Here is a 14877-nt window from a genome sequence, read left to right as displayed (position 1 = left end):
CCAGAAAACTTACAGGTGGGAGTATTGAAAGGGAGAGGATGCTTGTCTTGAAAGTAATTAACTCTAAAAGCAAATTGTTGAAAAAAAATTTTTTTTTAAATTGATTTCTTTGAGACTTTGATTTTTAGATCATTAATATTGGTAATCTATAATTGGTACTATATAAATATTATGTCACCCAGACTCTCATTTTTTCTTGAATAATATTTGTGTATTTGAATCTGCAATTCACTTCAGAAAGCTGCTCAACTTTGATTCTTTTTAAAGCTCTGTTACACACACTCTTCTTTTTCAATATGATATTCAATTTTATCATGCTCAGAACTAAATGACCATCACTTCCAATTTCAGATCCTCTGTGTATAGTCTTGTGTCCTAAATCAGTTTGAAGATATCAGTATCGACAAGAACAAGATCAATGAGACTTTTTTTATTTCCTGTGTTCAAGGTGGATGGTAGCAGGGGTAGCCTCTTGTGGGAAAGGGTACTTGGGAGAAGGGGGACAACATCAGATAGCGCTGAGCCCAGTGGAGTCTAGAGGGGATAATGCTGGATATAGAAATAGTGGCATTTTTATGCTTTTACTAATGCCAGGAGTATCTGGAATAAAGGAATTGGTGGCACTGATAGCATCAGCCTGGCCAAAGATTATTGGGATCACTGAGAGGTGGTTGACAGAAGAGGATATAATATCAGGAATAGAAGTAGCAGGGTACAGCATTTTTCAGCAGGATAGGAAGGGAAAGCATAGTGGTGTAGTACTACTTATGATCAGTGATGACTTATGTCCTCTAAGAGTGGAGGCTTTGGAAGGCAGTGACACTAATGATTTTGAAAGCATATGGTGTGAGGTAGAGATAGGCAAGATGGGATATTTAGTGGGGTGTTGCTACAAACCAAGGAGCACAGAGATTGGGGACCAGGAGATGTTTAGACAGTTGAGCTTGGCAAGTGCAAGAAGAATGATTGTTATGGGAGATTTTAACTATAGCAGTATAAATTGGGGAGAGGAAGATGCATGTAGCAATAAGGGAATGGAATTTCTAGAATTCTTGAGGGACAAATATCTTAGGCAACATGTAATAGAGGGAACAAGAGGTTCAGGAGTTTTGGATTTGGTCATAGCATCAGAAGAGTTGATAATAACTGAGATGACATCTCTCCCACCAGTTGGGGAGAGTGACCATGTGGTTTTGACTTGGAAGATGAATAGACATGCAGGAGTATCAAAGAGATGGGAACATATGTGGAATTATAAGACAGGTGATTATAATAGTCTTAGACATCAACTCGGGGACATTTCATGGAGGGAGGAATTGGAAGGCCGGGATATCATTAGCGGTTGAGAAATTATGAAGGAATATTTGTTAGCAGCCATAGTAAGCTGTATCCCACAAGTGAAGAAAAGGACACAATTTGGTGTAAAGTGGATGACAAACAATATTAAACAGGAGCTACATGTGAAAAAGAGGCTGTGGAAGATATATAAGGAGACAGGTGAAGAGCAGATGCATGAAGAATATAAGACACAGGCCAGGATAGTGATTAGTACGGTAAAGAAGGCGAAACTGGAATATGAGAAGAGATTGGCCCTAAGATCCAAAGAAAATCCAAGGGAATTTTTTAGCTATGTGGCCAGTAGGAGGAGAAATGATTGTGGAAGAATGACATTGTGGGATAAAAATGGGAATAGAGTGACTGATGCAGTGGACATAGTGGAATTCTTCAATGAACACTTTATTGGTGTATTTCATCCTGGAGGAGTAAATTTTAATACTAGAGGGATAGGGCAGGTTCGAGGTTTAGAGGTGCAGGAGGAGAACGTGTTCCAAATACTGAGTACTCTGGATGTCAGTAATGCTATGGGATTGGATGGTATCTTGCCACGAGTTTTGAGAGAATGTGCTATGGAATTGACACTCCTTTGACCTGGCTTTTCAATGAAATTCTGGCTATGGGCCAAGGTAATGGAAGGAAGGTAAGATAGTGCCATTGCAAAAGGGTGGGAGCAGACTGGAAATGTCTAATTATAGGCCAGTTTGTGTGTCATTGATAGTTGTTAAGATCTTGGAGAAATTAGTTAGGGACCGTATACAACATTGGGCAGATGAGGATAATGTTATCTGTGAGAGTGAACATGGATATATGAGGGGGTGCTCTTGATTTAGTAATATGCTAGCCTTTTATAATAAAGTTACAACAGCAGTAGACGAGGAAAAGGCATATACTGCCATTTTCTTGGATTTAGCAAAGGCATTTGACAGGATGCCAGATGATAAGCTGATATTTAAGTTGCAGCACATGGGTTTGGATGTCAGGTTGGTCAACTGGATTTAGGATTGGCCAACCATACACAACTCTCTGTCTGATAGGTATCAGAGAGTTGTGTATGGTGGGGCAGTTTCAAGGAGGCCGAGGGTTACAAGTGGGGTCCCACAGGGCTGAGTACTGGGACATATATTGTTTAACCTTTATATCAATGACATTGTCAATGGATTGCAGGGGGATATTCGGTTGTTTGCAGATGATGTAAAGCTGGGAAGGGTTATTAGTAATAGCGCAGATACAGCAGCCCTGCAAGATGATTTGAATAAACTAGACAGATGGCAAATGAATGGGGTGTCAGTTTAATGCAGCAAATTGTAAGATCTTGAGGTTTGGGACACATCGATGGGACGCTGCATACTATATTGGAGGAGATATACTTTAGGAAGTAGGGCAGACTAGAGATCTGGGGTTGATGATTGATAGAAACCAGAAATTCAAGGGACATATTGCAAATCTGGTGAAGGTAACACAGAGGATTGCTGCAATAATGAGAAGGACGCTGACCTGCAGAGATAAAAGAGTTATCATTCCGTTGTATAAGACCCTGATCAGACCACACTTAGACTATTGTTCTCAGATTTGGTCCCCAGGATTTCAAGGGGATAAATTAAGTGTGGAAAGGGTACAGAGGCAGATAACAAAGACAGTTTCATGACTGTACAATGTTAGTTATGAGAATCAGCTGAGGGAATGTGGACTGCAGAGTTTGGTGGATAGAAGAAGGAGAGATGATATGATTGAGACTTTTAAACTGTTGAAAGGAGGTTACAGGGTTGACACTAGGGAGTTCTTTCACTTGGTTGAACAGTGGGAAAGAGTGATGACAAAGGACCATCCCTGGAAAATTATTAAAGGAAACTGTGATCAAAAGGGTGAGGAGTGGTTTCTTTGCATGGAGGGTGGTTGAACCGTGGAATGCATTGCCTGATAGAGTGGTGAGAGCTAGAACGGTCAATGAGTTTAAAGAGTGGTATAATAGACTTTGTATGGACCTCCCACGATGAGTCTTGATAGACTTGTGTTTCCTAGGAAGGACCTCCTGCAATGAGTCTTTTGACTCCTTGGAGGCCTAAATAATGATAATAATAATATATCTTTATGTTGGAAAACAATGTATGACTAGTCTGTGTGGTGGACCAGCAGGTACTCACCATTATTATTAACTTTGTTCGTTTGTCCAAATCTTAACAAAACATAACTGTCTGCCTTTTAGTCATTGTCTGCTCTAATGTTTAGATCTCCAACAAGGATCATCTTTTCCTTTTTCTTTGTATCATCTGACTTCTCTAATGCCTCAAAAAAATTTCTCCATTGCTTTTCTTTTTCCTAATCATTATTACATGAATATAGTACTTTGTCTTTAAGAAGACAAAGTACTATAAACAAAGACTCAAGCTTAGAAGATTCTCAACTGCTTGTGTCTTTGTTTTGGTGACACCTGTTATGTTGATTTGGTACCTATCCAGTTTTTCTGCTAGTTCCATTTCTTTTCTGTTGATGGTGTCTCAGATTCTACTTTTAATACACTTTTGATACTGCTATCAAAATTGTTCTTGAAAGATGAGAAATAATATTGTGTGATAGAAATTGATGCATCTATTTGCACATGCTGTTTTCAATTTACTGAATGATTCTAAGCTTATGAGTTTAGGGTATTAGTAGTAGCATCAGCTCCATGATTTACCTGGTTCCCAATCCATGAAGGTTAAGTATTGCTACTGCCACGGGTTTTTCCAGTTTTGCTTTCCTCTTTTAAGAGAAATGAGGAGGAAGTGGAGATGAGGAAAACAACCACATAATCAGCCTGAGACTGATTAGTGTTGTGTGGATGGGGAAAGAGACATCAAATATCGGGTGAAATATATTGACTAATCAGCACTGTCTTCAAACTGATATGTGTAATATGAGATTTATCACACCAGTAATATAAGTGTCTGCACAGTTAGCCTAGTGGCTTTGCGCTTCACAACCATATGCCTTGGGGAAGGAGTGTCCTAGGTTTGATTTCCGTCATCGACGTGAGGAGCTTAAGGATCTTCCTCAGCCATAGCCAAGTTAGCCGGTCTTGTGTGTGGCCAGCAGGGTTTTTTCCACCAGTTTATCTGGGGTTTTTCATCCTGCAAGCAGGCAAACTGGCCCCATGAATACACAGAGATACAGCCAAGAATACTTACAGGCATAGGGGGTGACCATCCTATCCTCGTACTTTGGTTACAAAATCCAAACATTCTTGGAAGGTTGTGGGCCTTAAAAGGCCTGTTAAAGCCATTGGGATAGGATAGTATAATATAAGTTAGGTTGTGGGTTTTTTGATTAAATATAATTTGCAAATAAAATTCAAACAATTACATGTGATTGCTTTATTAACCATGCTACCGGCCAGGATGTATATATACATCCAAGTAAACATGGATGCGAAGTGCATATTAAAATTATAATACCATTGATATTACATTAATATATATATGATGGATACGAAGCGTATGAGGATGCGTATTTGATCCATAATGGCCGGTAAGGTGTTAAATAGCATGAAACTTGTTTTTAATAATAAACTTACCTTTAGAATTTTATATAATGGGAGGGGGGGGTAGCATTTAGTGCCACAGATGAACAAGGTAAATTATTACCTAGTTAAAGTTTAGAGGACACATTTCTAAGGTAGCCCATAAGATTACTTGGCTATTATTGAAGAACACATTAACACGTAGATATAAGGAAGTTGTTATTCCACTTTATAAGGCACTTGATACTACCACATCTGGATGTATAAAGCCTGCTTTGCTCGGATCTGGTCTCCTGTGTTCATTGGCAGAAGAGGAAGGGGTGGAGAAGATTCAGAGGTGAGTGACCAAGATGGTTAGTAGTCTGTGGAATATTCTCTATGAAGATAGATTGAGGGTGTGTGGATTGCAGTAGTTGTTTGGTAGGGGAAAAAGATGGGATATGATAGAAACATTTAACTTGCTTAAAGGGTTTTATAGGATTGATGCAGGGAATATGTTTCAGCATTTCGCTGAAGGGGCCAGAACAAGGGGTCATCCCTGGAAGTTGAATAAAGGTATGTTTAATAGGGGTGTGAGGACTAGATTTTTTGCTTGGAGAGTTGGAGAGAATGAGTAGAATGGGTTGCCAGAGTCAATTGTGAGTGCTTTTTTCTGTTAATGGGTTCAAGGAGAGGTATGATGGATTGTGTGGATAGATTCGGTCTCCTGTGATGAGTCTTTGGACTCCACGTAGGTGCCTGTACAGTAATAATAATAATATAATGAAAACATAAGTTTCTCTGGTTTAGCAATTCTGTGGGAAGTTTTCAGTATTGAGACCACATTATAATGTAAATAAAAATAAGCAAATAAAACCCGACAAGTTTTGTAAGTCATAAGACTTATATCATCAGGAGTACTGGTACAAAAAAAAGTTTTACACATCAAAAAACTATAAACAATTAATTACACATATTAGATGCTATGATAACTTCACAGCTGTTATATACAAATGATAAACCAGAATCTGGTTTCTTTCTTTCTTTGCATCATAATGTGATCTCAATACTGAAAATTTTCCACATTAATAGTATAAGTTGGAGCAAATGGGATGAATATGAGGCTGGCACCATGGATTTGGGGAGTAGCTGATAGACAGATATCAGAGATGTGTGGTTGAGTACAATCAAGGCAAACAAGAGTGACTAACGGGGTGTCCCAGGGCTCTGTATTATGACCACAACTCTTAAATTTGAATATTAATGATATAGCGGAAGATTTGAAGGGGTATATTCAGTTGTTTGCTGATTCAAAAACTAGGGGGGTGGGCAATAGTTGATAAAGGTGATGTAGATATCTTACAGGATGATTTAAATAAATTAGTAGTGTTAGCAAAGGACAATGGTATTCAGTTCAGTGTTGTTAAATGCAAGGTAATGTAAAATGGTCTTCAGGATGAAATGGTTACACACTTCATATCATATTGATTGTACAAGTTGTACAGGAAATTGATGAGGCTAGGGATCTGTGGGTGATGGTCGATAGATATTTGAAATTCAGAAGACATACTACAAGTGTTGGCAAAATAGTTCAGAGGATTACTTGCATGCTGAAGAACACATTTACAAGTAAAGATAGGGAGGTTACTATCCTTCTTTATAAGGCTATGATTCATTCACATGTTGGCTACTATGCAGAGATTTGGTCACCTGTGTTTCTTGGGAATCAGGAGGTGGTGGAGAGGATTCCGATAGGAGTGACCAACGTGGTGACATGTCTGTGGAATGTTCCCTATAAGGATAGATTGAGGGTTTGTGGGTTGGGTTGAAGAGTTTAGCTGGCAGGCAGAGGAGCAGGGATATGATAGAAACTTATAATTGATTCCATAAGATTGACATAAAAAAAATGTTTAGTACATGGGGGAAAACAAAGGATCATACTTGGATATAAAGTAGGTTCTTTACTTGGAGAGTGGTGAATGAGTGGAATGAATTGCCAGATGATTGTGAGAGCCCCAGTAGTGAGTAGGTTTAAGGATATATATGATTGGAATTGTGTTAATGGATAGAGTGGGTCTCCCACGTCTTTTTACTCCATGGAGTATCCATATAAATAGTAATAATAATAATATCCTATGCTTTTTTATAAAGTGTACAAAGAATGAAATTGAAAATATGAGGTTAAACATATAATAGAATAGGATTGTTTAAAAGTGTGAAAATACCAGATTTTATCAAAATTTTGGTTCTAGGCCAAATTATAGTCACAATGTATACTAATGACAGGTGCTGTTTTGCTGTAATTAATACAAATTACAGATGAAGACACACATGATCTCCATATATGCTATTATTTGTTCTGTGTGAAGAATTCCTAAATGTTTGTCTCCTTCATTATTACAATCATCTATTATAGGACTATGCTGTAAGAGTATCTTATTAATTTTTATTATGAAAAACTGGCTGTATAGGTATAATAAAACTTCAAAAAAAAAAGTGGTTGTAAATTTTCTAATTTCTCTAAAATCATAGAGAATTTTTAATAATAGAACATGTGAAATATGTTTTCTTTTATTATTATTTTTTCCTTTCCTTTCAAGATATTGCCATCCTCAGGCAAACTAGAAGAATGTCGTGCAGACTCTGTCACTGATTTGTCATTGCATTCATTTACTAGTACCCTAGATCGATTCTGTTCTAGGTCAACATCCCTAAAGGATGTTGGTAAAGATTGCAAATCATCTTCAGGAAATAATGTAGTCAGTGGAAATCCATTTGGACTAAGTAAGTAGCAATTATTTTATTTCTATGGCAAATTATCATTATTATTATTATTATAACCTCCAAGGAGTCTAAAGTTCTTCATGTTGAAAATTAAGTTAGGTTATTCAATACAATTTACCAGTGTCTATAGTCAATATGTACCCTAGTAAATTAACAAAAATAACAATAAACATTGATATTTGTTAGCAAAATGATGGCAAAACAAAAGTACAAAACTCATCATGATAAAACAATACCATAAATATAAACATAAACATATACCATAAACATAAACATATACCATAAATATGAACTGACAATTATATGTTAAATTAATTTGATTAATGTGCTAGTTCTGCATAAACAAATGAAATGAAATTTTATTTTATTGTTGGCCACCATTTTAAATATCTGATGATAATCCACACTACTTGCAGGTCTTTAAGGACTATGACCTGCCCAAATTGACTTTTATAACTCTAATTTTAAGAAAAGATGGCTCATCTTATACCTAAATATTTTTTGTGTGTAAATTGCAGTTGTTTTCCTGACTGGTTTGCTTGGCTGCAGGATGAAAAATCCAAATTTCTAGAAGAGAAAATCCTGCCACTTTCATATGAGGCCAGTTAATGCTCTTTCAGTTCTGAAAAGTAAAGGTTCTTTACGTTCTTGATCAGATTCAAACCCAGATCTTTAAAACCAAAGGATTTCATAAAAAGCCTACTGTATTACAAAGGCTCAGTCATGTTAAGAATCTAATCATAATCCCAAAGAAAAAGTGAAGAACATAAGCATTTAGGAATTTTTATTATTTATTGCACAATACACTAGAGATATTAATCAAAACTAACTATGACACAAACACCTATAACCTGGCAGCTTCATTAGGGCTTTTTATGGAAGAAATGAAGAAAGCAGTTGATGTAAAAAAAAAACTAATAAAATAAAATAAATTGTTATAGAGTATAATTCAATCCATTCAACTTCATTTGAGAAACCTTGTAGTGCACTGATGATTAAAGCTGCAGAATTTTCCAAAACCAATGTCTTAAACATCAGTATTCAAGTGAAGATAACCAGTGATTTCAATGCTATCAAAACATTTTCCTTTCATTCATTTGGAGTCAGTTTTCTCTTCTTGAACTGATTTTACATTTAACATTTATCCCAGAATAAACATATCACAATTATCTTCTCAGTCTTCAAAAGACCAGGTATCTTTTTTTTCCTCTTTCTTTCTTTTTTTTTCTCCTCTTTCTTTCTTTTTTTCCCCCTCAAAATCTTTCTTTTCTTCAGCACTCCAGACAGTTTATGAGGCCAATACCGAACCAACCTTAGAATATTGTTCTCACATTTGGAATGGTGTACACAAACTTCCCTAAGAATTCTTAATTGTATACAGAGAAAGGCAATCCACTTAATAAGTGAATCCCACCCCTCTCTCTCTCTCTCACTCACTCACTTATTCTCACTCACTCACTCACACACACACACACACACACACACACACACACACACAGACTTCCTCAAGTCACTTGCTCATATGTACTCTCTTTCTGCATTATGCCTTCTTTATAGATATTTTCATAGGTATTGTTCCACCAGGCTGGTAACTATCACTCCTCCACTTTCCTCTAATTGAGTATGAATACTTACAGCCAATGGTTAACTTCCTTACACAGTCCAACTCCAAACATATCAAACTGCTTCTTATCTTCATCTAACTTCATTTTTTGGAACAGCTCTCCATAGTTTTCCACAGTGAATATAACTCAAGCTTTTAAAGAAATTTGTTAATATATTCCTTCTTTTTCCTTAACTACTTGCCCATACATGTCATTGCTGTGTTTTTCAGGTCTGTAACTTGTCATGTATGGGATTAATATAAAACAAACAAAAAAGAATTAAGTACAAACAGCAAAAAATATGAAATGAGAATGCATAGCAAAATTAAAAATTCCTGTGTAAACAAATCTTATATCATCACCATACTTATATATATGTGTGTCAGTTGATAATGTAAAATATATCATCTATACAATAAGATAGTTTTAAAAGTTATATAATAAAAATAAATAAATAAGTGCAAATTATCATTTAAAAAATAAGAATAAAAAGGAACTATAAGATTTGGAATCATTCTTGTCTTACATCCCAATTTTATATGTTTCTGACTGGAAAAAAATCTTTATTTCAAGATATATTATGACTTTATTATTATTGAATATAACAGTTGCTTCATTTCGGCATATTAGTTATATAGTTAGTTTGTTTCTTAGATAAACTTTATTCTGGTATGCTGGATATTTGTGTATGAAAAATTACCAGAGTATTCTCCTAAGAGAATTTTATTCTAACTTTATCTGTATCTGATATTAAACCTGATTCACTACTTATTATCTTATTAATATAAAAATTAAACTTTTATATTAATTCAGTAGCTGTACTGTTTTGGCAATAATCATAATAAATTTGATGATGTTAGAATAAAATAAATTCATGCTCTTTTTCAGCTCGCCCAACATTCCTGAATCTCAATTTCAATTTGAATCTCAGTCTTAGGCAAGCCATTGCTTCCAAATGTATGTCTATTTATTAATTTATGATGATCATCATCCTTGTTCTGTATTGTGGAACGTTTTCATATTATTTTTTGCCGAGCAACATTTTTGTTTTGTTTTGTCATAGAATATTAGTAGGCAGATTTTTTGTTAATTTCAAGTCTTTTAATTTTGTTATTTCTGTTTTCGTAATTTTATTTTGCTGTGTTCTAATTTCTGTTTCATGTTGTGCATGATCTTATGATGTTAGTTTCAGAAATAAGGAGGAAATATTTTTCTTGTGTAGTTCATGTTTGTTTTTCATACAATTATTTAATAATGTAATTAATATGCAAGCTATATATATATATATATAATCAGATTCTAAATATTGTACAAAAATGAAATATCTATGTTATAGCTTATTAAGAAATTATATTTATTTCATCCATATTATATCCAAGTATGTGCAAACAGTAGCTTGTGCATGAAATTACATTCTTACCTGCTCTTTAGGTATGTTTTGCAAATTTTATAAGCACCCCATTAGATTCATTATGTCCATTCATCTATGCAATTTACTTCTAGATTCTGGCTAGCTGAAAAATGTTATTGAAATTTGTTGTTTAGAATCCTTACTACCAAAAATTTTCAAGCCTTTACAATTTGTGTGTCAATCAGAGCAAATGACGAGGCATAAAGGGCAAAACATCAAAATTATATATTGCAGTAACTGCTCAGGCTAAATCTAATTTAATAAAATTTGAGACTTGAGTTGTATGCAGGATGTTCATGTGAGTTAATCATATCGTTTTTACTGAGAAAATTTGGCCCAAATAGTTCAAGCTGATAATGATTCTGCATTAATTGAATGAATTTAATGAAATTTGCCTGCTCTTTACTCAAGTGGATAGTATCTCCACTCTCCAACAGGTCATGGATTCAGATTCCCACTACAAGCATGAGAAATTAAGAATTTAATCACTAGTGTGAGACCACAATTCCATTTATTGGAGACCTTAAATGGTTTGAAAAAGTTCATTTGGTCCCATGAGCAAGGTTTCCAAAATATTTAACTCTTAGCTCTCCCGTGGTTAACACTAATGTATAATTGTAGAAAGTTTTTTTTCACTTAGTTCTAAAGTAAATTAATCTTGTTAAACAATTATATTCTTCTTTGATCCTTTACCCAAGTGTAAGCAAACAAAGTTTGCATGTGAATTATCTTCACAATGCTACTTCTGTATAGAAGCTATTGACTTCGCATCCGTTGCCTCAGTATTTCATAATGCAAAACACACTTCCTTTTGGAAGTGTATATTGCTAACCATTATGGGAAAGACCACTACTCTGATTGGTTTTGATCTTTATTGAGGTTTCATCAGTGGGAACCAGATCCAGGAAGATTTGTGTCTTCTCAGGTCTAGCTCTCACTGATGAGACCTCAATAAAAGTCGAAATCAGTTTGGGTAGTGGCCCTTCCCATTATGCTTAGCAATATACGACTAGAGTTCTTGTTATATATTGCATTTTGAGATTCTGAGGCAATGGATGTGAAGTCAATCGCTTGCTTCTCTGTGTATATGTAGCCTGGTCATGAAGATACTTCACATGCAAACTTCCTTTGCTTACACTTGGGTAAAAGATTAAACAAATATATATATATATTGTCAAGTGTAATTTACTAACAAAAAGCATAGGCAAATTTTGCCTGACAGTGCCAAAATTAGGCAAAACAAAATTATTTCTTGAGGCCAAGAAGCCATAAACAGGTTGACAGGTAATAAGCATTTATCTATAACTTTTCACACTTATCAGACTTTTCTAAAAGCACAACCACAACTCCATGGAGTCATTTTTTTTATAGTTCCTACAAAAACAATAGAAATATCAGCAATTGAAAATTCATCTGGACTGATTTTAAACTATGTTATTGTGTAGACAATTATAAGAAATGCTAAACTGATTGTCTTTGTGGTAAAATGAATAGATAACTGCATAGTAATTTTCATTCTTAAACCAGTCCTAGGGTTTTCCCTTTTATAATTCTGTTTACATATAATGATTTGAAATCTTTTTTTTTTTTCTTTATAATTGGATCATTTTAACCAAAATTAGGCCAGGCAAAATTAGATCTACAGTTCATATGTCAAAAACAGCCTTGGTTAAGTCGGTATGGTAATGAATGATGTCACTAATAATAATAATAACAGTACTTAAGGTCCACTGCCTGCCCAGACTGACTTTCATAACCATAATTTTAGAATAAAGTCTTATGCCTATATATATATACACACACGTGTGTGTGTGGGGGGGGAATTGTGTGTTCTGGCTGGTTTGAGACCAGCTTACTCACCTTCAGTTCAAAAGCTGTGGTAAAGGTCCTTCGCGTCCTAGACTGAATTCAAACTTAGATCTTTCTGACCAGAGGACTTCTTTGAATCTGACTGAAGTTATCTGCAATCATTTCCTTTGCATAGAACAGCTAATCTCACAGTCATAATGAATGAATGAATAATGAACAACAAATAAAAGCAAACTTCTGTTCACATATTTTTTAAGTATGGTATGGTTGAAAACAAAAATATTATTTCTTGAATATTATAATACACTACTAGATTCAATCATTAACAATGATGATTATGCAGAAATTCGTTTTTGTTTAAAAAAAAACTTTTCCAGCCAGTAAAAATATTGGAGCCATTGAACCTATGCTGCTAATCCTTATAATGGCCTGCACCAGTGATTTATTTAACCATCAGTAAAATTTTAATTGTGCCCTCAGTTTGATAGGTGGATCTGACTGGCAACCAACTGTTTAAATTTAGAATATGGGATTTAATCAAACAACAACAATAACAAAAAATTTAATGTAATATCTGTTAACTTTATAAAAGATATCAAATCTAAAAAAAATATAAAACTCTTAAAATAATTATTTTATATGAATTGTGAGTAATTTTTAATTATGAATGTCATCTCTGGTTATGTTATTTTTTGCTATATTATGTGGAAATGGAATTGATTGATAAATTATTCTTGCAAAATAATAAATAATATTCAGTTTCGTATTAAGAAACTTTTCAAATTTCAAAATTTCAAAGCAAACATATTCTAATATGTTTGTTTCATTGTGTTATGAGATCAGTATTTCCTCCTGTTAATGGATTGCATAGTGTAATATCACTGAAATATTTGCATGATTACTGAAATATATATGTATGCACACCCATTGTGACTTTTTTCCCCCTTGATTTCAATATTATGAATGCAAGCTACAGAAAAAATATATTAAAAACAAAAATGTATAAATCATAACTTTATTTTGTCATAAATATATACCCATAATAATTTTGATTAATATTTTTTATTTTACTTTCTCTTCTAATGAAAAAAAAGAAAAGAAAGCATTGTAATTGTAACAGTAAAATTTTAACTTAAAGTATTTTATTTTCATTTAAAAGAAACTCATATAACTTAAATATTTGTATATCATTCTTCAGCATCAACCTTAACTGGCATTAGTCCCCAACCAACTAAAGTAGTCAAACCTATGAGGACGTTGTTAGAGGAACAAAGTCACAGAGAAGAACGTCCCCTTTTAGAAAAAGAAGAATCTGATGAGGTAACATCAGCTGATTCATTCTTTGCCAGTACATCCATTATTAGTGTTTAACATGCATATATATTATTATGCTATTTTTTTTTATAATTAATGCATATTCAAAATATAAAGGTAAGGAGTGAATAGGTTTGAAACGTCATGAAGTTTTCGAAGATAGTGTTGATTGGGAGGATGAATGTTGAGTAAGAAGTAGCTTGCAGACAGATATAGATGCGTTGAAAGAAGAAGTAGAATATATCAGGAACGAGTTGAGAAGTGTGAAAGAAGAGATTAGGTGACTGGAAACAACAAATGCAAAGTGAAACAGTGTTGGAGTGAGAAAGCTAGGGAAATGATAGAGGGTAAGAGAATAGGAGAACCAGTAAAAGAGAGGAAATGAGAGAAAGGCAAGACAGTGCAGAGACCAGGGATGGAGAGATGACAGGACGAGCAAGGAAAAAGCAGAGTGGCAAGAGGTGTGATGTATGAAGACTTGATGGTCCATGGTGTACAAGATTGTTTGCCTGGAGGAACGATAGATAATGTGACTACAGCAGTTAAGTGAGGTGGATGAGATGATTGTAATGGCACGAATGACTTGAGATGCAGTGTGAATCAGGTGGCAAGAGATCTGCGGTTCATGCTTGAGGTTGTATGGAACACTTTATTGGGGTATTTCGTCCTGGAGAAGTAGGTTTTAATACTAGAGGGATAGAGTAGGTTCATGGTTTAGAAGTGCAAGAAGAGAGTGTGTTTCAAATACTGAGCACTTTCGATGCCAATAAAGCAATGGAACTTGATGGGATTTCGCCACAGGTTTTGAGAGACTGTGCACAAGAACTGACAGCTCCACCTGACTTGGAATTTTCATTGAAAGTCTGGAATATTCAACATTCCAGAGGTCAGAAACTATTTTGATTAATTGTCTCTGGACCCTCACCAACATCTCTTCATCCTTTTGAAAACAAGATGACCAAATCTGTGTACCGTAGTCCATATGTGGCTTAATCAGAGCCTTATACAATGGAACCAGCATCTCTTACTTCTACAAGTCACTGTCCTCCTTATCATTGCAATAAATTCATTATCCTCATAATTTTGACAATATGTCCTCTAAATTTCAGCTCCTTATCACCCCAATATCTCTTATTTCCTCC

The 14877-nt window shown here is 34.7% G+C and overlaps 1 protein-coding gene across 6 annotated transcripts in view; it reads left to right on the top strand.

Moving 5' to 3' along the window:
* Khc-73 (Kinesin heavy chain 73) overlaps nt 1-14877 on the top strand; it is an 842240-nt gene that overhangs the window by 710150 nt on the left and 117213 nt on the right. For all 6 annotated transcript variants that reach the window (XM_090407555.1, XM_090407554.1, XM_090407553.1 and 3 more), the window contains 2 exons: nt 7414-7597; nt 13620-13741. In XM_090407555.1, the coding sequence (XP_090263681.1) occupies nt 7414-7597; nt 13620-13741 (306 nt within the window). The remainder of the gene's footprint in view (nt 1-7413; nt 7598-13619; nt 13742-14877) is intronic.

The sequence above is a fragment of the Typopeltis vanoorti genome, chromosome 17 (assembly GCF_054136105.1).
Source record: "Typopeltis vanoorti isolate ZY-2024b chromosome 17, IOZ_Tvanoo_1.0, whole genome shotgun sequence".
In the NCBI taxonomy this organism is placed as follows: domain Eukaryota; kingdom Metazoa; phylum Arthropoda; class Arachnida; order Uropygi; family Thelyphonidae; genus Typopeltis; species Typopeltis vanoorti.
Note: the sequence above shows the minus strand (reverse complement) of the source record. Positions and strands in the feature narration are given on the sequence as shown.